At 41.0% G+C, this 25,038-nt stretch overlaps 1 protein-coding gene across 2 annotated transcripts in view; it reads left to right on the forward strand.

Annotated features, from left to right (window-relative positions):
- The window catches only part of STK3 (serine/threonine kinase 3), a 294,832-nt gene that overhangs the window by 105,953 nt on the left and 163,841 nt on the right, over positions 1 to 25,038 (forward strand). For both annotated transcript variants that reach the window (XM_077809950.1, XM_077809951.1), the window contains exon 7: positions 23,370 to 23,507. In XM_077809950.1, coding sequence (XP_077666076.1) covers positions 23,370 to 23,507 — 138 coding nt within the window. The remainder of the gene's footprint in view (positions 1 to 23,369; positions 23,508 to 25,038) is intronic.

Genomic DNA, 25,038 nt, shown 5'->3' on the forward strand with positions numbered 1-25,038 from the left:
GGGCACTGCTAATTTAAATCTCCAGTTCAGAGCACATGGGCCTATGTGCATCCTATGGTGGAGCACCCGTAGGGACAAAACAACTCAAAGAACTCAATAGATAATGAAACTCTCCTTCAAACCAGTTTTGTAGATTTTGTCAATTTCAACTTCACTTAACATAGTCAAATTGTCATGATAGTCAAGTTAAATGAATCCCTAGAACTCTGATAACTGAGCATTTCCACAAAGACATACTCATGTTAACTTTGTTCATTGCTATGGCAGAAGCTTAACATTCATTAGCCAAGTAGTTAAAATACAGTATTTTCTCACATAACATATTGGGGTAGATTAATTTAAATCAAAGTCATTTAAATCAGCAAGCAGGAAACTTTGATTTAAGTCATCTATTTTAATTGTGGTTTGCTTTTGTAATTTTTAATTATTTTCCCAAGCAAAGGTTGAATCTCATTGGTTGGTAACCATTAAAACATGTTAATTTGCAACTATATATAGCTGATACGCTAGATGATGTGGTTCTTTTTGCTAACCAGGAGGACACACTAGATTTGTGCACATTTGTTTAAGAAGAGATGTAGCTTAACATACATTTTTCAGATTCTTAATTTTTGCTTTTGTATTATGTTAGAAAATGGAGAATAATGCATTTCTTTATTGGATGACTATTACTTTTTTACTCATAATTTGTGTTAAAATCTCTTTGGAAATTCAAATTCAATTTAAAGTGCACAAAAGTGACATTTTAATTTCTTTATTTAACAAAACTGTCTTAAATGTGCTGGAAACATAGGGAAAAAAGTTTACCAAAATATTCATCAGAACATGTTGTTTTGCATTTAAAATTGATTCATTAAAACAAAGGAAATATTATTTGTAGTTAGTGAATTGAGCTAATTGTTTTCTGCTCACTATATCCTTCAAAATTTTAGAATTGGTAGATCCCATCCTCTCACATCTCATTTTTATTTATATATATATTATTTATTTATTTATTTATTTTGATAGATTGTAAGAGGAAAACAAGCTCTTCTTTTTCAACTCCCACTTGGTTTCTTAACTTTGAATGAACTCAGTCACTGAACTGAACTAGCTGAATAAACTGAAAATATTCTCTCTGCATTTGCAGAAGAGAGGCTTCTGCTATCAAAAGCTGGTTAGCACTTCAGCAAACTTTTGTTCCAGAGTTTTAGCCGATAACTTCTACCTGTTCAGTAGTCTGGCTTTCTTAAAAACTTGGTGGCAAACATGTACTGCTTAATATTTTTGTGTGTGTTTTAATTTAAATGATTTTAATAAGTTTAGGTCTTAACATAAGTTTTCAATTTCAAAATGAATTTTAAATTAGTTTATATGAAAACTCCCTGCATTTAATTTAAATAAAAATCAAATTTAAATAAAATAATTCAATTTAAATAAAAAACCCAATACTTGTTTACAAAAATCAATTTTTATCCACCCTGTAAAGTGCCACTCTCATTCTTTTTTTGCCTTTTTTAACAACTACAATTGTAAATATACTTTTTCCACTTAAGTCCAGTACGTATCATGTGAATGTAGCTTATTTCTGAATGTAATGATTGCTTGCCTTTCTGAAAAATTATAGAAGAGGTCTTTTTAAAGTAGGCGATCACAGTTTTTAAAAAATTGTTGGGTTTTTTTGGTCTGTTTCACACATACATTGGTGAGTTTATTCTCATCACCATATAAGGATTTTGATCTGATCCTGTTGTCTTGGAACCTCTCTCTATATAAACATATCTCAAGAATGCTGTTGAAGCAGAAGGGGAGTAAAGTAGTGCTGGTCAAAAAATTTTCATCATTTTTTTTTTTACAGGAAGCTGTTTTAATCAAAATTGAAATATTTTGAAAAATGCATCAATTTCACCAAAAATCCCAATGGAAAAATATTTTGTTTCAGAAAATTCTTGTTTTGATGAATTCTGAAAAATCATTTTGGGAAATTCCCAAAATTTAATTTTGAATGTTACATTTTTAAAAATGTTTTAATATTTTTATTATTTTTGTATCACTCCGCTACATCAGTAGTAGTCATAATATGCACTACTTGTCAGAATGTGCACAAGCATGTCATAATGTGCATTGATGCTTCTGACTGCCATAGTGTGACACACAAAACCCAGAATTTTTAAATTATTTTTATTTAAAAAATCATTTTGTTTTATTACACTGTTTCATTCTAGAAAAGAAGAGAAGCTGTTTCAGTCAGCATCTGCCCTTAATGATTAAAAAAATTAAATTAAATTAAAAATACTGATGTTATGAAATAACGTAAAAATAATATAAAATGAAGTAAACCATCATAAAATAAATTCTGAGTTTTGACTCCCACCCCCAAAGCTTCAGATCACTGTGTGGCCAAGGAAGAGAAGGGTCATCAAGATGGTGCTTCCACAAAAACAAGTATTATGCTTCATCCATATTTTAAGAATCTTTTCCCTAGCTATGTGATTAATAAGAAAATGATGAAAAGGGTTAGGAGTTGAGGGGTGTTAACTTCCCTTGCAATCAAACTCTCAATTTACAACAAGTCATGTCACAGGATTTAGGCTACATTTGCTTTCTGGTTTTAAAGGAAAATAAAGGTCTGGTCTACACTATGAAATTAGGTCGGTACAACTACATTGCTCAGGAGTATGAAAAAATCCACACCCCTAAGTGGCGCAGTTAAATCGACCTAACTCCCATATAGACCAGTGTTAGGTCAATGGGAGAATTCTCCCAGTGACCAAACTACCGCCTCTTGGGGGCGAGAGTAAGACTATGTAAACGAACAGGACAAGCCCTCCCGTCAGCATAGGTAGTGTCTACACTGAAGCACTACAGCTTGTGTAGACAAGCCCAAAGGAATACATTTAGTACAGTTTATGTTTCAGAATAACAGCTGTGTTAGTCTGTATTCGCAAAAAGAAAAGGAGTACTTGTGGCACCTTAGAGACTAACCAATTTATTTGAGCATAAGTTTTCGTGAGCTACAGCTCACTTCATCAGATGCATACTGTGGAAAATACAGAAGATGTTTGTTTTTATGCACGCAAATCATGAAAAAGTGGGTGTTTATCACTACAAAAGGTTTTCTCTCCCCCCACCCCACTCTCCTGCTGGTAATAGCTTATGTAAAGTTATCACTCTCCTTACAATGTGTATGATAATCAAGGTGGGCCATTTCCAGCACAAATCCAAAAAGAAAAGGAGTACTTGTGGCACCTTAGAGACGAACCAATTTATTTGAGCATAAGCTTTCGTGAGCTACAGCTCACTTCATCCCTCCAACGCATTATTAAGGATCTACAATCTATCCTGAAGGATGACCCAACACTCTCACAAATCTTGGGAGACAGGCCAGTCCTTGCCTACAGACAGCCCCCCAACCTGAAGCAAATACTCACCAGCAACCACATACCACACAACAGAACCGCTGACCTAGGAACCTATCCTTGCAACAAAGCCCGTTGCCAACTGTGCCCACATATCTATTCAGGGGACACCATCACAGGGCCTAATAACATCAGCCACACTATCAGAGGCTCGTTCACCTGCACATCCACCAACGTGATATATGCCATCATGTGCCAGCAATGCCCCTCTGCCATGTACATTGGTCAAACTGGACAGTCTCTACGTAAAAGAATAAATGGACACAAATCAGATGTCAAGAATTATAACATTCATCAACCAGTCGGAGAACACTTCAATCTCTCTGGTCACGCGATTACAGAGATGAAAGTTGCGATATTCAACAAAAAAACTTCAAATCCAGACTCCAGCGAGAGACTGCTGAATTGGAATTCATTTGCAAATTGGATACAGTTAACTTAGGCTTGAATAGAGACTGTGAGTGGCTAAGTCATTATGCAAGGTAACCTATTTCCCCTTGTTTTTTCCTACCCCCACCCCCCCCAACGTTCCTGTTAAACCCTGGATTTATGCTGGAAATGGCCCACCTTGATTATCATACACATTGTAAGGAGAGTGATCACTTTAGATAAGTTTCAGAGAAACAGCCGTGTTAGTCTGTATTTGCAAAAAGAAAAGCAGTACTTGTGGCACCTTAGAGACTAACCAATTTATTTGAGCATAAGCTTTCATGAGCTACAGCTCACTTCATCGGATGCATACTGTGGAAAGTGTAGAAGATCTTTTTATACAAAATAAAAAAAATAGATAAGCTGTTACTAACAGGAGAGTGGGTTTGTTTTGGGGGTGAGGGGGTACTGTACTTTTTGGAAAGCTGTACTTTTTGGAAAGACATTGTCACCTGTACCTATAGTAGTGAATTTCCTTGCCTTGAAAATCTGTCATGTCACTGATAAAATAAGTGGCTGGGTGTACTTGCATAATTGCAGACAACTATATTAGAGGTTTTGTAAACACTTGATAGCCCTTTATAGAATCATAGAATCATGGGGTTGGAAGGGACTGCAAGGGTCATCGAGACTAACCCCCTGCCAAGATGCAGGATTATACCATCCAAGACAGATGGCTAGCCAGCCTCCTTTTGAAACCCTTCAGTGAAGAAGCTTCCACTACCTCCTGAGGTGTCTGTTCCATTGTTCTACTATTCTTACAGTTTAGGAAGTTTTTCCTGCGATTTAATCTAAATCTGCTATTCTGTAGTGTGAACCCATTGCCTCTTGTCCTGCCCTCTGTGGCAAAAGAGAACAACATTTCTTCATCATTTTTTATGGCAGCCTTTCAAGTATCTGAAGACTGCTATCATATCCCACTCCCCTTAATCTCCTTTTTTCCAAACTAAACATACCCAGTTTCTTCAGCCTTTGCTCATATGGCTTGCATTCCATCCCTTTGATCATCTTTGTTGTTCACTTCTGGATCCTTTCCAGTTTCTCCACATCCTTTCTATACATTGATGACCAAAATTGAACACAGTACTCCAGCTGAGACCTAACCAGTGCCGAGTAGAATAGTACTATTACTTCCCCTGACTTGCATGCTATGTGTCTGATAATGCAACCTAAATTTGCATTTGCTTTTTTGCAACAGCATCACATTGCTGACTCATGTTGAGGTTGTGATCCACCACATCTCCCAGATCCTTGTAGCGGTGTTGCTGCCAAGCCTATTATGCCCCATTCTGTATTTGTGTGTTTGGTTTTTCTTCCCTGAGTGTAGCACCTTATATTTATCTTTGCTGAATTTCATTTTGTTGTTTATACAAAATGTTGGTACAGTTCTCCAATTTATCCAGACCTCTCTGAATTTTAGTTCTATCCTCTAAAGTATTGGGAGTCCCCACTAGCTTTGTGTCACCTGGAAACTTGATCAGTATGTTCTATATACCTACATCTTGGTCATTAATAAAGATATTAAATAACACAGAACAGATCCCTGTGGAACCCCACTTGAGACCTCCCTCCAATCCGACATCATTCCATTAATAGTTACTCATTGTTTGCAGTAGTTTACCCAATTATGTATCCACTTAATGGTAGTTCTGTCAAGCCAGCGTTTCTCCAGCTTACTTATCAGAATATCATGTGGAACTGTGTCAAAAGCCTTGCTGAAGTCCAAGTATATTATGTGTACCACATTTTCCCCCGGCCACCAAAATCAGTTACCCTGTCAAAGAAGGAAATCAAGCTGATTTGGCATGATTTGTTCTTATAGAGTTCTTTGTAATAACAGAGTACAACAGTTTCACTGTGGAGAGAGGAATGCTCTTAATCAGTTCTTTGTCTGTCACTGTATTACCTTGAAGACTATGATCTTGTATAACTTCCATTATTTCTGTCATTTAGGTCCCAGTTCAAAATAGTATTAGCTGCCTAAACTTGATTCTTAAGTAGCATCAAAGTGATTTTGTGTTTTCTAAATCTGGTTAGAGAACAGGGCAATTGGCAGCATTGTCTAAGCATCTTCTATTTTTTGTTGACCGTAAATACAAGGTAGTTATGTATCCTTTCTGTCTAAGAACTTTTCACTTTCATGTGGCTCAACACAGTGCAGGATTTTGCAAGGTCTTACAGTAGTAGGGAACTGCATTATCCTACTTACAATCTTGGTATCACTCTGAGAGCAGGTGTCCGCTGACACTATCATAGTGAAGTTTTATATTACAAAAGTATGTGAAAACCAGCAGCACATACAAAAATATCTTGTAAGTCTGCAATCCAGTGAAACTTTTGGTAGAAGAATCAAAGGACTACATCAGATTTCTTGCATCTAAAGTTAAAATATTTTAATTTCATTACTGCTTCAAAAACTCCTTTAGTTCTCATCATTCAGTTTTAGGATTAAGTTGGTTCACTTTTCAGCGTAGCAACAACAAATTTGTCTGTAACCGGTTTTAAGTTGCTTCTTGGTGGCTATTCTTATTGTTGGACTTGCTATGAAATAGTGCTGAATTTTGAAGCTCATTTCAGTTCTGTTAAGGATAATTTTTTCCATGTAAGACACTGCTCTCATTCACTGTTGTGTTGTAACTCCATTTGGCAGGGTTCTTGTTGATGGTTTTGTCTTTTTCATTCTTGATTACTGTAATGCTATGTTAACTTGTAATTGACAGACAAAATGGTATACATAATCTTTACAAATTGTTAAATAATTGCATGATTTTATACCTCCTGTGGGTTATTTGTAATTTATTATTATTAGATGCAGCTAAAAACCTTTCCACATCAAAGTTGATTGCCTGTATGTTCCAGACCTTTATGTGGTTACCTTAGGGCAGTTTCCTTTACTTTCCTATCTTTCGCAACATGGAATAATTTCCCTGTTGCCTTTTATCCAGGTTCCTTCATTATTTAGCTTTGAAAATTTTAGGTTGGTTTTTTTAAGGAGCTTATTGATGTTAAGTTCTGTTTTTCCTTTCTGAAAGTCATTCACAAGTAGCAACAGCACTAGTATACCACTTAATGTAAATCTAAGTTACTTGATGATGTGTGAAATAGTGAGGACTAGATTGTGATCTGTACTTTGCTGCAATCTCATTGACTTCAAGGAATGTTTATATCATTGTAACTGAGCTTGGATTTTGGCCCGGTATGTCCTGAAACCAAAAAGGAAGCATGATTTAAAAAATAACGGTATAGTTAAATGGCAAAGTTCAAAATGTTTTTAAGCTAGATATACCTTTTAGAAAATGGAAATCCAGCCCAAATGAAATCAATAGAAAGGATAATAAATTATGCTATTTTAAATATAAGATGAAAATATGGAAGTTGAAATCTGAAGAACAAATAGCCAAAGACATGCTAATGCAAACAGACAAACTAATACAAACAAACAATAAAATATCAAGGAATTATTTAAGTATATTGAACGAAGCATCCTTGGGAGAGACAGGGCGTGGCTACCCTTGCAGATGTAGAGCTCTTTGAGTGAAACCAGCCTTCGTAGAGCGCATTAGGGAAAGTACTGCAGTCTGTCCACATTGACCACTTCAAGAGCACTTGCATGGCCACATTTGCGGCACTTATGGCAGCATTGGGAGCAGTGCATTATGGGCAGCTATCCCAGCATGCAAGTGGCTGCAACGTGCTTTTCAAATTGGGGGGACGGGAGGGGTGGGGTGGAGTGGAGTGTGATAGGGAGTGTGTTTTGTGTATGTGGGGGGAGAGAGAATGGGTTTTTGGTGGGGGGCTGAGAACATGTCAGCGTGCTGTCTTGTAAGTTCAGACAGCAGCAGACCCCTCTCGCCCCCCTGCCTCTCTCTCCCGCACACAGCATTCTGCAGTAATGGCTTGCTTCGTCTTGGAGCAGATAAGCAGCTGGCTGTCAGAAATGGAGATTGCAAAGGGCATTTCCGCATTCCTGCAGCCGATTCCAAACAATGAGAAGAGTGGCCACTTAAGGGGATTATAGAACGTTTCTGGAGGCTGACCAGAGTGCAGTAAAGCAACACCTCGTTCACACTGGCGCCACAGCGCTCCAGCGAGGGCACAGCAAATGTTATTCCACTTGCCGAGGTGGAGTATCAGCAGCGCTGTAGCCACAGAGTCAGAGTGCTCTATGTGCCTTGCCAGTGTGGACGGGTAGTGAGCTACTGTGCCCGGGGCTCCTTTATTGCACTGTAACTTGCAAGTGTAGCCAAGTTCTCAGTGGATCTGCTGGTTTTCCAGGTTGTAAAGAGAGGAATTAAGGAAGAAAAAGACATTAAAGAAATCATTTAACTTCTCTACTTAAGACTTAACCAAAGAGGAGGATGGGGCAATTCCAGGCGTAATCTTTTCAGGTAATAAAGATGGCATACTGTCAGAGATCAAGGTGTCAAAAAAGGAGGTGAGGCACATTGATAAACAGCAAAAAGTCACCAGGCCCAAGTGATATTTCTGTGCTGGAACTGGTGGTGTTCAACCCTTTTCCACATCATTAAATATATTAAATAGTGAGGTGGAAAAATTGCACGTTATAAAATTGTTTGTCAATCAAGAGCAGTAGCTTGGACTTTGCCTGACTGGTGAATTGCTGCTACTCTGGTAAGTTCTGCCCCTTAAGTCGTGAAAGCAGCTTTGTCCCAGATCCCTGCCAGAACCGGAAAGTTGAGCCAGGGTCTGGGGTTTCAAAATATGATATACTTACTAAAAAATTAATAAAAACAAACAAAATTTACTTGTTATTTTAGAAAATAGGCTATTTCATGTCATCCACGCTGGGCATTATAATGAGACCTACTGCAAGCAGAATCATATTGGTAATATTGTTTTGAAATTTAAAAGAAATTTGTTGTGATTCCAGTTAAAATATCACATTTAGCAGTAGGAGCAAGTTACATATGAAACTTTGACTGCTGTTGTGTTACAACTGGCAGCATAAAAGAAGGTGAAGGTTGATTCTGTACAGTAGTTTTACAACTGCACTATTACAGTTACTGTTGCAAAATGTTTGAGATCAATATCTTTACATTCTTGACTTATTGTAACATTGTCAAAACGTTATGAATTTACTGGCAATAACTAAGTGTGTGGCTCAATATAAATTGTTTATCCTTTAATAACCCATCTTTGCTCTTAATCATGTGACTATTGTTTCCATTATCTTTATTTCCTTTTCCCTGTGTCTATTGCTTTATTACTTTACCATCTTAAGTACATCATGTTTTGCTTTAAACAGCATCCAAAGGTCATCATTCCAAAGAGAAGCTTACAGTAGTTAATGGGTATTAAACTACTAGTAACAGTTGTAAAAAAAACCCCCAAACCTCTGCTACTAGTGTTAAGGTTACATATTTTTGTCATTCTAAAGCAATTGGAGTACAGTTTTGATACCATACCATGTTGTTTCATTTGTATGTTTTGTCATTTGTTACATTTAAAAAAATGTTCAAAAAGCACAAACAAGTAATTTAACATATAAACCCAATTTTATATACATTTTTCCCCTCAGAAACATTTTAAAAAAATCTGCATTTATGTTCACTTGTTTCACTCTGCAACCTGTGTCTCCACTAAACTTTTTTTCCTCTTTATATTCCATTGAAACCATTGGTGGTGCTATCTTTAAGTGGGCAGGTGTTCTTGCTCGGGATCCTGATGTAGGATCAAGGCCTGATGAAGTATTCTGAATTTCATTCATCTTCAGCTGTAAACAGACAAGTGTAGTTTTTTGTCCTTTTTATTTCCTGGATGTGGTTTTGATTTAGGATGAAAACAATTCTGGGGAATACTTACATTAAATATAGAGGATTTTACTAAACTCTTAAATGTTATAAAACCTATATTTTGAGCTAAATTACTTGATACTGTCCTTTTTAAATATAAAGTGACATAACAGGAAGCAAAGAAAACTCTCAAAAAGAAGCACCTTTCATCATGAGAAAATAGTGACTTAGTTTAATCAATATTGGCATCTGTGACACTAATGGAGTGAAAGTCTTCTGCAAGAGGAAAACAGTTTTTATTCTGCTTTGATAATGATTTAATTTGCAGAGGAAAATATGGTAATTTATTTCAAAAATTTGTTTAAAAATATTTTTCTTGACTTCTAAATCATATTAAAGGAGGTTAAAAACTGATTTGTGATCTTACACTGATAACTACTTATAGGTTTCAGAGTAGCAGCCGTGTTACTGCTTTTCTTTTTGTGAATACAGACTACTTGTGGCACCTTAGAGACTAACAAATTTATTTGAACATAAGCTTTCATGAGCATCTGATGAAGTGAGCTGTAGCTCACGAAAGCTTATGCTCAAATAAATTTGTTAGTCTAAGGTGCCACAAGTCGTCCTTTTCTTTTTGATAACTACTTAGTGTCTTAGACACCTTGAGAGTGACTCAGAAATGCCAGTTTTTTTGGTTTTTTAAAATGTCTTTCCCAGTTTATTCATGGTATTTTGTCATCTTTCAGATTGCAGAGAAATTAGCATAGTTTTTCTTAGCCTTTTGGAAAAGTTGAAGTTTATGGAGAGTATTTACAACATCTCAGAATAACGTATTGCAATAAACTTAATGAAGTTTACAGAAACATTACTGTTCACTGTCTATTTGAGGCTATGGGCTGGAAACAATAAGCATTTAAGTCAATGGAAAATTTCTCATTGACTTCATGGCTATTGGATCAGGCTCCAAATGAGCATTGGCAGTAGTTAAGTGATAAATGGTAACTATGAACTTTCATATGAAGTTCAAACCACAAATCTCAGTTCAAGGCAACCCTAGACTTTTGACAAAAAGGAGTAGTCATTTAATCATCAAGGTAGTTATGGCAGTATTTTGTTCCAAGATAGAAAATGCCACCTGTATCCGTGGGAGGAGGGGGGAGGGAGGATGTTTGTTTGATTGGACTAAAATCAATTATGCCCAACCTCCTGGATTTGGAGGGAGAGGGCTGAGAGCAAGAGTGAGCCCTTTCTTGGTACATGGAGGAACATGCTGGGAGGAGGAAAGGGGTATCTCCACCTTCCATTGCCTGGCTGGGGGGCATAGAGGAATCTATTGGTTATTACTCCCTCCTCCTCTATACATTTAAAACCTGCCTGGACTTTCAGGAACCATCTTGCTTTATGGCTCTCCTATCCTCGCTGCCTGTTGTTGCTGTGATTCCAGGATGTTGTGGGTTTGACCAATCATCTGGGAATGTGTTCCCTATTGGGTCAAATTGGCAGAGATATAGTGGGTTTTTCACCTTCTTAGCATTATGAAAGTCCTGTCAGGTAAAAGGAGTAGGAATGGGAAGTTAATAAGAGATAATACTGGCAATGTTTTGTTGTCATAGCCTGCGGCTGGTGTCCAGTGTGGATAAAAGCTAAAAAGGGATAGCTCCCAGAGGTAAATGAGACCCAGGATTTGCTGGTGCCTGTAAAGAGAAAGGGAGACTTTAAGGCTTTGCAGATGGAGGTCCCTGTTGATACCATCTATCCCCTTTGAGGGAGTGAAGGCAAGGGGATTCAAAAGTAAGCTGATTCTAGGGGAAGATGGAAGAGGATGTTCCCCAAGTTATTGATTTATATGGTGGGAACCCTGTAACACCACACTGGACTCAGTTAAATGAGCAGTATGTGAGAGGGGGTGGGCATGTACACTCTGCGCTTTTGTTAAGTTAATAATGCTGCACCCTGATGCTTAAATCCATTCCCATGTCTTTCATTCCCCTGCATTTCCTGATCAAAGGGGGTCATCATGACCTTTCATGACCTTGATGAGGAATTTTCTTCTTGCTTTCTTTACTCAAGCCTTTGATATAACAATATTATATTATCCTTCAATATTATCAGTCCTTATTTTGTTTCTAATAAGTTAGATAAATGAGTGGTCAGCTACAGATATCTGGAGCAAGAGTCATCCATGGGTGAAAAGAAAAGGAGTACTTGTGGCACCTTAAAGACTAACAAATTTATTTGAGCATAAGCTTTCGTGAGCTACAGCTCACTTCATCGGATGCATAAATTTGTTAGTCTAAGGTGCCACAAGTACTCCTTTTCTTTTTGCGAATACAGATTAACACGGCTGCTACTCTGAAACCCATCCATGGATGGTTAGGTTAGCCTTGATTGTGTATTCTCTACAGACACTCTTAAGTAATCTATTTTGAAGTTATGATTCTTGCTTTTTTTTTTTTAAAGCTATTAGTGTTCTAGTTAAGCAAGGTACACTGTATTTGATGAGCTTGGATATTTCAGATATTTAATTCAATAGAAATTGTTGCTCAGCTTTTCTCATGCAAAATGAATAGATCGGCTCAACCAGACCATCTCCCCTTGTCACCTCTGTTAGAAGAGTGTGAGTGTGTGTGAGAGAGAGAGAGAGATCTATATCTCTTGGGCCTGGTCTACACGGGGGGCGGGAAATTGATCTAAGATATGCAACTTCAGCTACGAGAATAGCATAGCTGAAGTCGACGTATCTTAGATAGACTTAGAATCACGTACTTCACGTCCTCACGATGCAGGATCAATGACCATCACTCTCCTGTTGACTCCGCTTCCGCCTCTTGCTGTGGTGGAGTTCCGGAGTCAACAGCAGAGTGATCGGGGATCGATTTATCGTGTCTACACTAGACGTGATAAATCAATCCCCGATAGATCGATCACTACCCGCTGATCCAGTAGGTAGTGTAGACATACCCTTGGACTTTTCAGGTGGCAAACTTCCTTTCTTTCCTGAAAGGTTGCTCTCTGCACTCCATGGCCAGCTGGTAATTAGTTGCATCCTCTCCCTCATTCTTGCATGTAACATTTATGTGCTCTGAAATACAAAAAATGTTATATAATCCACCCTTTTCTCCTACCCCTATAGTCTGCTTCTCTGCCACACCTGGTTTCTGTGGCTAAATATATTACCACCAGCTTAGAGATTGCTGCAGCATCATTTTGCACTGAAGGTGTGACAAGGCTCTATGACATGGGTCCCAAAGAAGAAAATAGGTACAATTTTAAAATGTTAGTGTGCTGAGTGCCCCTTTTAGCCTGGTTATTAGGGGGTCACATTTCTAAAGCTGATGGAATTTCACTAAATTCCTTTGTGGGTCTCCTTTAAGGGAAAACTGTTACAGTATCTCAGATGACAATTATTTAAAGGCAATTGATTTTTTTTCTCAAGTGATTCAGCATTTCCATAAGAATGTTATATCTGCTTATTTTTGGAAGTTTGTTGACTAAAGTGAAAATGTATTTAGTGTAAGTAGGCAATGCCAAAACAGCTAAAAGAAACGTAACTTCACATATTGCCTAAGGATACCTTACTCCTACCAGTCCTTGTGACTCATTGTTCCTTTCAGAAAGGCTTATGTTCCTGTAAATTCCACCTGGCAAAATGTCTCACATCACCACCAATATCAAAAAATGACAAAACAACCAAGATGTAGAAAAATGACTGCTAGACACCTTCAATAACATTCCAACTGTACTGGAGAAAGTGACAAGAAAAAGCAAACTGAAACCAAGGGTATGTCTACATTGCAGCTGGGAGAGTGCTTCCCAGCCCTGGTAGTAAGACATGCACTAGCTTGGTTTGCGGTACTGTGATAAATAGTCTGCATGTTTTGGCACCAGTGGAGGCTTGGGCTAGCCACCTGAGCTTAGACCGGGGTGGGCAAACTTTTTGGCCTGAGGGCCACATCTGGGTATGGAAATTGTATGGCGGACCATGAATGCTCACGAAATTGGGGGTTGGGATGCAGGAGGGGGCGAGGACTCCAGCTGGGGGTGTGGGCTCTAGGCAGGGAGTTGGGGGTGCAGGAAAGGGGGCTCCGGGCTGCGGGGGTTGGAGTGTGGGAGGGGGCTCTGGGCTGGGGCACGGGGTTGGGATGTGGGGGGGTGATGAGGGCTCCGGCTGGGGGCGTGGGCTCTGGTGTGGAGCAGGGGATGAGGGATTTGGGGGGCAGGAGGATGCTCTGGGCTGGGACTGACGGGTTCAAAGGGTGGGAGGGGGGTCAGGGCTGGGGCAGGGGGTTGGGGTGTGGGAGAAGGTCAGAGGTGTAGGCTCTGGGTGGCGCTTACCTCAAGCAGCTCTCGGAAGCAGCGGCATGTCCCCTCTCCATGGTTCCTGGCCAATGGGAGCTGCAGAGCTGGTGCTTGAGGTGGACACAGCAGAGCCTCCTGGCAGTCCCTATGTGTAGGAGCTGGAGGGGGGACATGCCGCTGTTTTCGGGAGCCGTGCAGAGCGGGGCAAGCTCCTGACCTCATTCCCTGGCGGGAACTCGAGGGCCAGATTAAAAGGTCTGACGGGCTGGATGCAGCCTACAGGCCATTGTTTGCCCATCCCTGGCTTAGACTCAGAGGGTCCAGTGTGCTTGAGAGCCTGAGCTTCTTCCTGAGTAGCAACATCCATGCTGCTATTTTTAGTGCACTAACCGGGCTGGGAGGCTTGCTCTCAGCTGCAGTGTAGACGTACCCCAAAAGGCTCTATGGCAGTCACCCAGCATTCAAGCCCAAACAATATACCTAACCTACTCTCAGAGCAGAAAAAGCAGAAAGGTGCAGTTCCTTTGCTAAACTTCTGTTGGGTATGTGATGTGTTCTTAGGTTGTGTGAAATTTGCAGGCGTGTCACCCTGAATGAAAGGAAGAATAAGCCACAAAAATTTTTGGAGGAAGAAATTCCACGTGATCTATGAGGGTTCTCATTTTTCTAGTAGCATATCCTAATTCTACTAATTACATTACCTTGATTATCATACACATTGTAAGGAGAGTGATCACTTTAGATAAGCTATTACCAACAGGAGAGTGGGTTTGTCGGGGGTGGAGGGGTGGGGAGAAAACCTGGATTTGTGCTGGAAATGGCCCACCTTGATTATCATACACATTGTAAGGAGAGTGATCACTTTAGATAAGCTATTACCAGCAGGAGAGTGGGGTGGGGGGAGAGAAAACCTTTTGTAGTGATAAACACCCATTTTTTCATGGTTTGTGTGTATAAAAACATCTTCTGTATTTTCCACAGTATGCATCCGATGAAGTGAGCTGTAGCTCACGAAAGCTTATGCTCAAATAAATTGGTTAGTCTCTAAGGTGCCACAAGTACTCCTTTTCTTTTTATTATCACACCAGTAAAATCATCCATAAAAGAAACATAAAAGAAATGTTTTCAGTCTGGACTTCACTTATATTGCTGGCATACTAAATATAATCAAAGGAAAAATCAGATGCATATCCATCCTCTCTATTAGGACTAAATCCTCAGCTCAGCACAAGGCTGACTAGATGTTCTGGGCAGTTGTGTAGGGGGGCAGAAGAGATCCGACTCAGTCACGTCAAAGGCTAGTTCAGTCCAATTGCTGTAGTAGCAACTCAGTATGAAACTCTGCATAGTGGTGTATCCTCTGGACTTGTCCTGCACCTCCCGCATTATACAATGTTGATTGGGGAGAGCCTGTCTAATCCTCCACAAATCCTGATTCCATAGCTGGGGGCCAGAATTTGCCCTAAAGCACTGTATGAAAAGATATTCCTAAATATCTTCTATTTGTAGATCAGAACTGGAAGCATAAAACTGGAAAGTTGAGGACAGGATGGAATCTCTTTTAAAGACAAGACAAAGGAAATCACAGATTAAGTTGAAAAGTAAGACTAACTTAAACTCAAGGGTTTGTACTCTGACATATCTTAGCCTGTAAAAGAGAATATCTGGAAGCATGCTTTCATGATTAAAACTCAGGACTAGGAGTCAGTTGACCTGAGTTTTATTTCTACCTCTGCCCTGTATTTTCTTTGAAACCTGGCTGGGCAAGTCACTTGGGAATCTCTCTTAGGAATACAGGGTGTGTGGAAGAAGGTGTGAAAATAGGAGTGAGGTGGGAAAAAGGCCTTGTCTAATTAAGATTCCCCTCCCCCCTAAAATTTCTCTCAGTCGCTGCCACCGGGCTGCTACTAGCTCAAGCACTGAGAGCAGTGATGAGAGCACTGGTGTACCTAAGGTGCTAGCAGCTGCTAGCATGTTAACTACTATTATCTAGACTGCCTAGAGCACTGTCTAGGTTAGCACTGCCACCAGTGAAACTGTACTAGTGCTAGTAATGGTGGGGAAATTTTAGGAAAAAAGTCTAAGTGGAGGCACAGCCAAAGAAAGTGGCTAAGAGTGATACACTGGGTAAGCAAACAGAATGGGGATATAGGAGGAGATGAGGGCACAATGTAAATGTGCTTTCTGTGCACTCACTGGGTAGCCAGACACAAACAGATGAAAATTTCTTCAAGTTAAAATAATACATGTATTTTTTTTTAAATGTAGGATGAGATCTGCCAAGGTGTTTAAAGATGTTCGCTATCCTTTTTAAAAATAGGGAGATAAGATATTTCACAGACCAAAAATAGAAACACATGATCAAGACATTTCTGTGAGCTAGAAATTTTATTTTAATCTTTTGAGTTGGGGTCTAGTTCTGTTTCTCCAGTGACAGCTTTGCAAATTTCTTGAAAGGAAACAGAGGTAGGTGGGAGCCAAATCACAGAGTACTTCGAAGGTGAACTGGTGAAGCTTAAACTTCATATTGAAAAGATGTGAAGGCAGTAATAGGAAGTAGAAAGGTGAGATGGGGTTGGAAGAGGAAGACGATTTGTCAGTCATGTTTTGGTTGGATTGCAGAAGGGAGAGCTGGGGAAATGGGAGGCTGGGAAGTAGTCTAGCAGTTCTCAAACTGTGGGTTGGGACTCCAGAGTGGGTTGAGATCCTGTTTTAATGGGGTCGCCAAGGTGGCATTAGACTTCCTGGTGCCCGGGCGGCACCAGGGCTCAGGCTTCGGCTTCTGCTCTGGGCAGTTGGGCTCAGGTTACAGCCCCACACCCGGGGCTGAAGCCCTCACGCTTCAGCCCCCACTCCAGGGTGGTGGGGCTCAGGCTTCAGTTTTGCCACCTCCCACAGCCCCTCTTGGGATGGCAGGGCTTGGACTTTGGCACCTCCCCACCCCACCCCACCCCACCCCACCTGGGGCAGTGAGGCTCAGGCTTCGGTCCCCCTTCCCGAGGTCATGTATTAATTTTTTGTTGTCAGAAGGGGGTCACAGTGCAATGAAGTTTGAGAAACCCTGGAGTTAGATGGTTACAGTAGCCAAAGTATGAGATAGCTAGCATGTTGGACTAATGATTTGGCAGTTGGGATTGACAGAAGGTCTTCTAGAGACACTGTAAGTGAGAAACCTGGATGTGAGGGACAAAGAAAAGGAGTCAAAGATGACTCCAAGGTTGCTAGTCTGTTAATATGAAGGATTATGAAGTTAATAACAGAAGGGATTTAGAGGAGAGGTGTTAGCAGGAAAATAAACTCTGTTTAGATTTGTTGAACTAGAGATAACAGCAAATCATTCAGGAGGCTATGAAGAAAGGAAAAATAGTCCAGTGGTTAAGGCACCACCCTGAGACTCAGGAGGCTTGGGATTCACTTTCTTGCTCCGTCATGGACTTCATGTCTGCCCTTGCACAAGTCACTTTGGTTTGGTCTGGTCTGCACTTAATTTAGGTCAATAAGTTACATTGGTCAGAGGTGTGAAAAATTTACACCCTGATTGATGTAATTATGCCAACCTAACCGTAACCCCATGGTGTAGATACAGCCATGTCGACAGAAAATGCGTCTGTTGAAGCGATAGTCATTCAGGGAGTTGTATTCCTACACCAATTGGATAACCCCTTCCATTGCATCTACACTATGGGGTTATGCTGGCATAGCTATGTTGCTGTAGCTATGTGAATATAGTCTTTGTAGTAAGAAAAGGAGTACTTGTGGCACCTTAGAGACTAACGAATTTATTTGAGCATGAGCTTTCGTGAGCTACAGCTCACTTCATCAGATGCATACCGTGGAAACTGCAGCAGACTCTATATATACACAGAGAATATGAAACAATACCTCCTCCCACCCCACTGTCCTGCTGGTAATAGCTTATCTAAAAGCCATTTCCAGCACAAATCCAGGTTTTCTCACCCTCCACCCCCCCACACAAATGTGGGGGGGTGGAGGGTGAGAAAACCTGGATTTGTGCTGGAAATGGCTTTTAGATAAGCTATTACCAGCAGGACAGTGGGGTGGGAGGAGGTATTGTTTCATATTCTCTGTGTATATATAGAGTCTGCTGCAGTTTCCACGGTATGCATCTGATGAAGTGAGCTGTAGCTCACGAAAGCTCATGCTCAAATAAATTCGTTAGTCTCTAAGGTGCCACAAGTACTCCTTTTCTTTCTGCGAATACAGACTAACACGGCTGTTACTCTGAAACCAGTCTTTGTAGTGTAAATGTTCCCTCACGCTCTCTGTATCTCACCTGTAAAATTGACATAATGGTGCTTTTCTATCTCAGGGATGTTGTGAAGAAGATTATTCTCAGATTTTACAGTAATGGGGGCCATATAAGTGCCTAAGATAGATACACCCGCTAGATACGGGTGACTTGCCCAGGGGTATTGTAACAAGGCTGAGACTCACCAGTGCGGTGCCTCCAGCTGGTCATCCTGGGCATTAGCTCTCCAGCCTCCAGAGCACCCTCTGCAGGCCGGTGTCCTGCTTGCCTCAGGCCCCCCATGTCCCTCCTGGACCCCGGTGCCCCTTCCCTCAGGGTTCTGCCCTCTGCAGTCCCCCCACAGTCTTTGGGTCTCCCCACCCCAGGGAATCCCCACCTTGCCTCAGCAGCTACTGCCAGTCCTCACCTAGCCCCCACACACTGGGGCAGACTGCAGTCTGTACCACTCATCATCGCAAGGAGGGTTTGGACCTGCTGCCTTTGCCTAACCTTGGGCTGCCCCTCTGCAACCCCAGTACCTGCTTTAGGCTTTCAGCAAGGCCTGCAGGCTGGGGGTTTTCCAGTCTGGAGCTCCCCATCTCCTCCGGCCTTTCCCCAGCCCTGCTTCACTCTAGGTACCCTGGTGGGTTCCCAAGCAGCCAGGCCCATCTCTCTCCACACCTAGGGAGAGACTGCCCCAGCTGTGGCTGCCTTCCCCATCAGCCTAGCTTTTGGCTTTTCCAGGGCAGCCCTTTCCCCAGGCTGTTTTAACTCCGTCAGGGCCAGACCGGGTGACAACCCCGCTGCAGGTATGTATGTGTAATAGATTCAAGAATGCCTGTATGAAAGCGATAGTTAAAGCAATGGGAAGGTGGGGGTGAACAAGATGACCTCTGGCGTGAGTACAAGGTATGAAACGAGAAGAAGATTTCAGGTGGAACCGGGCAGTACACCAACAAGGAATGAAGGAGCAGTTAGAGAAGAGAAAAAAGAATGGAGCTGTACAAGCCCTGTGAAAAGGAAGTTATCAACGTTTTGAACAAACACTAGAATTTAGACAAGATTTATTTTTCATTTGATTTATGGTAAAATGTTTAGTTAAGCAACATGTTGTGTAGACACAAATAAACCGGGAAGCTAATATTTCTGAATATTAACAATCTTCCATCAAAATGGTTTTTGAGATCAGATAAAATTATATAGACTGACATATATGTATGTGTATAATTTGTCTGCCTAAGCATCTTGTTCTTTTCTTTGGAAAAATAACCTCCTGTTTTTTAGTATTTCCTATATTGAGATGGGGTTCAATGTAAAGTTTAATTTCACATTTCCCCCTGTAGTTTAAACCATGATCTTGTATTTTAATTGAATATGTACTTTTGTACTGCATATACAGTATTTCACATTGTCTTTATACAGTGTTTTTGTAACACAAAAGTGCATCTAAAATAGTTTTGCAGACTCATATTGCAGGAGAAATAATAGGTCAAGATTTTAGAAAACAGGACCCTACTGTTTTAGGGTTCTAAATCCAAGTTTAGGCACCTAAATAAGTGGCCTGGTATTCAGTAGTGCTGATTACCCATTTTTATTTAAGTATGTAAATATGGGTCTAGGAGCCTAAGTGTAAGATATATGTGTTAGTTACTTTCGTAGCTTGTATTGTTCACCATTTAAGAATAAATGGTCAGTCATTTGTTGACTATAAAGAAGTAAATTCTTTGATACGATTCTTAGCTGCTATGTAGTTAATTGAAATAACCTTGCCCCTAAATATGATGGCTCATATATTTAGACTTGTTTGTTCTGTATGTCACACAGTTCAGTGTTTATGATCAAATAGGAGATGTATATTTTTAGCTCATTTTATGATGATACTATATAAACACTAGTTACAAGAAGACCGTTTTATCCTTGTTTCTTATAGCTACTGCAGAAATTATATGTTAAGTCTAAGATTATCTTAAGATAAGACTACAACTCAGCAGCTCAAAGTTCAAAAGAGATCATTACCTTCAAGGACAGAAGCAGCTGAGTTTGTCATCCTTTGCTTTATAGCAGTAGTACTTCATTTACACTGATAAACAATTAGTCTGGTACTGCAAACTAGTAGTTCAATGCCAGCATGGAGGCCTATCAGTAGTACTACTTTCATGCATCTGAGCTCAAGTGCCAGGCTGAGGATACTTTGTATTGGAGTAGAGTGCCCCTCTCCAAGAAAGTAAAGAAAAATAACTTTCATTATGGCAGCAGGCATATTACTTTTGTTAAACCAAATGGCCAGATTTGTTACTGTACGTTTCCTATTAGATGAATAATGAGCTGATTTATAAAATACAAGTATTTGAATTGAAATCAGTTATTTGGTACAGAAATATTTATTCTCTGAAAATTATAGTCAGGGCTGTCCCTACTTGTTCTGGGGCCCTACGCAGCCCCCAGGCATCTGCGGGATGGGGGGATGTGGGAGGGGGGGGGCTGGCCCTTGGCCTCCGCAGGGGGTGGGGCTGGCTTGGGGAGCAGGGGGAACCACCCCCCAGCACTCACCGGTGGCGCGGCTGGGGCTGGGTTACTGCACTCCCGCTGCCGGTGAGTGCAGGCCAGGCCCTGCTGCACTCCTTAGGGGAGTGGGGGCCCTGGGCAAGAGCCGGAGCAGGGGCTGAAGCAGCATGCAGCTGCGCAAGGCACCAGGAAATTTGGTGCCCTAGAGCCCTACACAACTGCGTGTTTTGCATATGGGTAAGGACGACCCTGATTATAGTGAATATTTTGGTTGTACGACAGTCAACACACGTTGCTTTTCTTGAGACTATGAGTTTAATTTTAGATTGAGGTGTTTGAACAAGATACTATGCATTCATAAACTATCAAAAATATGTTCAGGGATTATGCTGAAAATCTCAAATTCGTGTCTCTCTCCTCTCCCCTCCCAGCAGTATTTCAAATGTTTGTATGTATGCTATGTAGATGGTACGAATAAATTGTCTCATTTTTTTACATCACTCTGTGCTCATTTCATTTTGTTTTTTCTTCCCCTGCTTCAAAGTTCCATTTATCTGTGTAGGATGGTTTCAATAAATGAGTACTATGTTTTTGTGACCCTCCCCCCGCAATCTTCTTATATGGGGAAAAGTGGTGATTCCAACTGAACCTGGTTTGAGAAGTGAATAATGAAATGTTTTTTTTAAACCTTAGGTCTCTCTTAATATACAACGTGCTGCTCTCTTTGCAACTATTTGTAATTCTATACAGTAACTGATGACATACGTATTTAATATTAACATATGGCACTTCATTGGTTAAAAACTTCCCCCCCACACCTTATTAGGGTGATGGTTCAGACTGATACCTCAGAAAGGTGTCTATTAATCTTTCTTTTCCTCCTCTTATGCAGGTAGCTCCTCAGTAGGGTAAAATCTAGGGTCATGAAAATCAGTGGCAAAATCTCTTTGACTTAAACAGGACAAAGAAGGGATATATAGTGTGATTTTTTTTTTTCAATCTATACTCCTGAGGGAATTCTACACCAAAAAAAATAAAAATTCTACACACAATATTTTAAAATTCTGCAAAATTCTGCATATTTTATTTGTCAATAAATGTGGAGGCTCCAGCATAGCAGAGGGAAGCACAGGCCACTGGCTGCATGAAGATGGGATATCACCCTGCATTTCTTTCCCCCTCCACTGGGGGACACGGCCTTTTCAGTGAGGCTGCACCCGACCCTGGCATTGCAAGAGCCAGGGCCTTGCCCCATGACACCAGTTGCACCAAGATAGCAAGCAACAGTCTCGCACACACACCCAGCCCTGGCCCCTGATCCAGGTGTGGGGCAGGCAGGCTCAGCCTTGCAAGATCCAAGTGTGGAACGGCTTAGTGTGGGGGAATCCAGATGTGGGATGAGAAGGTTCTGTGTGGGGTAATCTGAGTGTGGGTGGCTTAGTGGGAGGTCCTGATGTTGGCGGGTTCCGGGTGCAGGGGGAATGGGACTGTGTAGGGGAGTCTGCGTGAAGGTGGTTGGGGCTCAGCAGGGAAGGTTTGTGTGTGGGTGATGTGGGGCATCTCGGTGTGGGGAGCTCAGCAGGGGAGAGTGGGGCTTGGTGAGGTGGGGGTCTGGGTGCAACTGATTGGGATCAGTGGAGTAGGAATCTGGGATTGGGGGGCTCATTGGGGTGGTCCAGGTGCAGGGGGGTGAGGCTCATTGGGATGGGGGTTTGAGTGTGAGGGCTAAGTAAGGGATGGTCTGGGTACAGGGTTGGGGGTCTGGAGGCCCCGGCCGCTCCTTGCAAGGGAAAAGGAAGTCCGGTCCTCCCCCACACCCAGCCAAGACTAGTAGCTGAACCCAGTGCAGGCTAGGAGACGCTGGCCAGGCCATCCCTAGCCCCACTCCGAGCACCTGAAACAATGCACTGGCACTGCTGAGGAGGGGCCCATGACTGTTCTTGCTACTTTCATTTGCTTCCCTGTCAGAAGTCATTACAAAAAATCTCCAGGGGACATGAATGCTGTGCATGTGCAGTGGCACAGAATTCCCTGGGGAGTACCACCTGGAGAATTTCTCTGTATGTGGTTTTCAACAAATAGGCTAAAATGTTGCCATTTTCACAATTTCTATAAGACCTTTTCATACCAGTAAGCTAGTGACATGATTTTGTTTACATTTTATTGTTGCAATGTGCCTTCAGTGGCATCTTATCCATTTTTAGAATTAGTTTTAAATCACATTGGCAGAATCAAGGTGTTTAATTACACCTGAATTTTAGAATGTAAAAATAAATAGGATTGATCTGACTTTCTTCAGCAATTCTGCGTGTACAAAATTGAAATTAAGTTAAGAGATGGAAAGTGGATCTGGTTCTCAACAGCAATATTTTTAGATATATCTGCTGAACCAGGTAGTGCCCTGACTTCTGCTAAGAGGTTCTGAAAGGGCAAAATCTTCTCTCGAGACTGATAACAGTAATAGATAAAATAAAGAATGATGTGCTGAATGAGGTACAATTTAAATAGAGGAAATCTAATGGGAAATAGCTGCATTGGTAGCAGATGGATTTGCTTCCTGAATCTCAATCGTATTGGAAATTCTAGACCAGTTAAAATTTGTCCTCCAGATTCTCAGTCTGATTTAAAAAAAAAAAAAAAAGCTGGATAAAGCAATGTGTTTATTTGGCTAAAGTGTTATGATTTTTGCTGATTTTTTTTTCACCTTTCTGTTTTTGTTTTAATTTTTTTAACTAGGCTATTTTTATGATTCCCACGAATCCACCGCCAACATTCCGGAAGCCGGAGCTCTGGTCTGATGAGTTCACTGATTTTGTGAAAAAATGTTTAGTGAAGAACCCTGAGCAGAGAGCTACTGCAACACAGCTCCTACAGGTCAGTATTCAAGTTGCTAAGGCAATGCATCCGCTTTGGTTTTCTGGCTTCAGGCCAGAACTTCTGTGAGGATTTCTAGGAACCAAGGGTCATTAGAAAATCTTGTTCTGGCCACATGTTCCTTCTCTCTTGAAGTTTATATAACGAAGTACAGAGATTCAAATAGCAGCAAATGGTTACATATGAAATAAAATCAGAAGGTGCGTTCTAAAGCCAGACTTAATTAACTAGATAATCTCATCTCTTGTAGAGTGATGCAGGCCCAAAATCCTTGCAGGGCTTTAGAAACAGGTTGGCTGGGTTTTGTAGGGATAACTTAGCTGACATGAACAGGCCCAAGTTAAGACAGGCCAAGCCTGAACAAGTAACTTCTGAACAAGTAATTGCTGAAACAACTAACTATTGTGAATATATTTTTAGTAAAAAAGGGAGTCAGAAACTAATTAAACTAACTATTGTGAATAAGTTTATAATAAACAAAAGTAAGCAGCACTAATAAGCTTGCCTTATGCAATCTGCAAAGCGATTGGTCCTTACATGTAAGTATAGCTGTTAGGAGCTAGGAAAGACATATATGAACTGTATAGTATGTGACATGAACTGGAAATGTGGTACAGTATCACCCTATGCCAAAACTCCCTGTGTCTGGGCCTAGCGAGCATAGGCAAAGTAACTTGAGAGACGAGTGGAGTCGAACTGAGTTTTTTGGATCCTAGAGACCTGGATAAAATGTTTTTCCAGAAGTATGCGAGGTGTTCTGGATAAGCCTAGTGGAAAGGTCTTGGAGGGAATCCCAACAGGTTCATGACAGGCATCCTGTCAGCTTGCCTCCCAGGTGAGGGACCTGCTGTGTTCCGTTCCCCATCCACCACCTCCAAATATACAAGTCCCTTCTTTTGGCTATGTCTACACTATGCCACTACAGCCATGCCACTAAGAGGTGCATAGTGTAGCCACTGTTTGTCAGCTGGAGAGCGTTCTCAGGCTGACAAAAATCTTCCACCCCCAATGTGCAGCGGTAGCTTTGTTGGCAGGAGAGCTCTCCTGCCGACAAAGCACTGTTCACACTGGCGCTTTTCGTTGGCAAAACTTTTGTTGTTCTGGGGTGTGGTTTTTTCACACCCTGGAATGACAAAAGTTTTGTTGTTCAGGTTCCAGTGTAGCCAAAGCTTTTGTCATTGTTCATAAACAGGACACTCCCTGCTGTTTTGTTTCTTCCTGTTGATTTTCTGTTGTGTGGATTTTGCAACTTTTAACTGGCACTGGGTCAGTATGCAAATAGGTCTCCTTTTGTGGCAGACAAAGTACAAATGATCAGAAAGGGAGATAAGTTTCTGTTATCTCCTGCCTAAAAGGAGCCTGTGTGAGGCAAATTACCTCCTGGGGACCTGCTTTAACTCCAAGACCTTAAAACATAATTTTCAGTATAGATATATAAACTCCTTAAATATTATCTGTACATACATTTCACAAGGATTATGACTACCAGTGGGCTAATGGATCTCAGTAGAGACCTTATGTATCACTCTTT

Source organism: Eretmochelys imbricata, chromosome 2, assembly GCF_965152235.1.
Source record: "Eretmochelys imbricata isolate rEreImb1 chromosome 2, rEreImb1.hap1, whole genome shotgun sequence".
NCBI lineage: Eukaryota > Metazoa > Chordata > Testudines > Cheloniidae > Eretmochelys > Eretmochelys imbricata.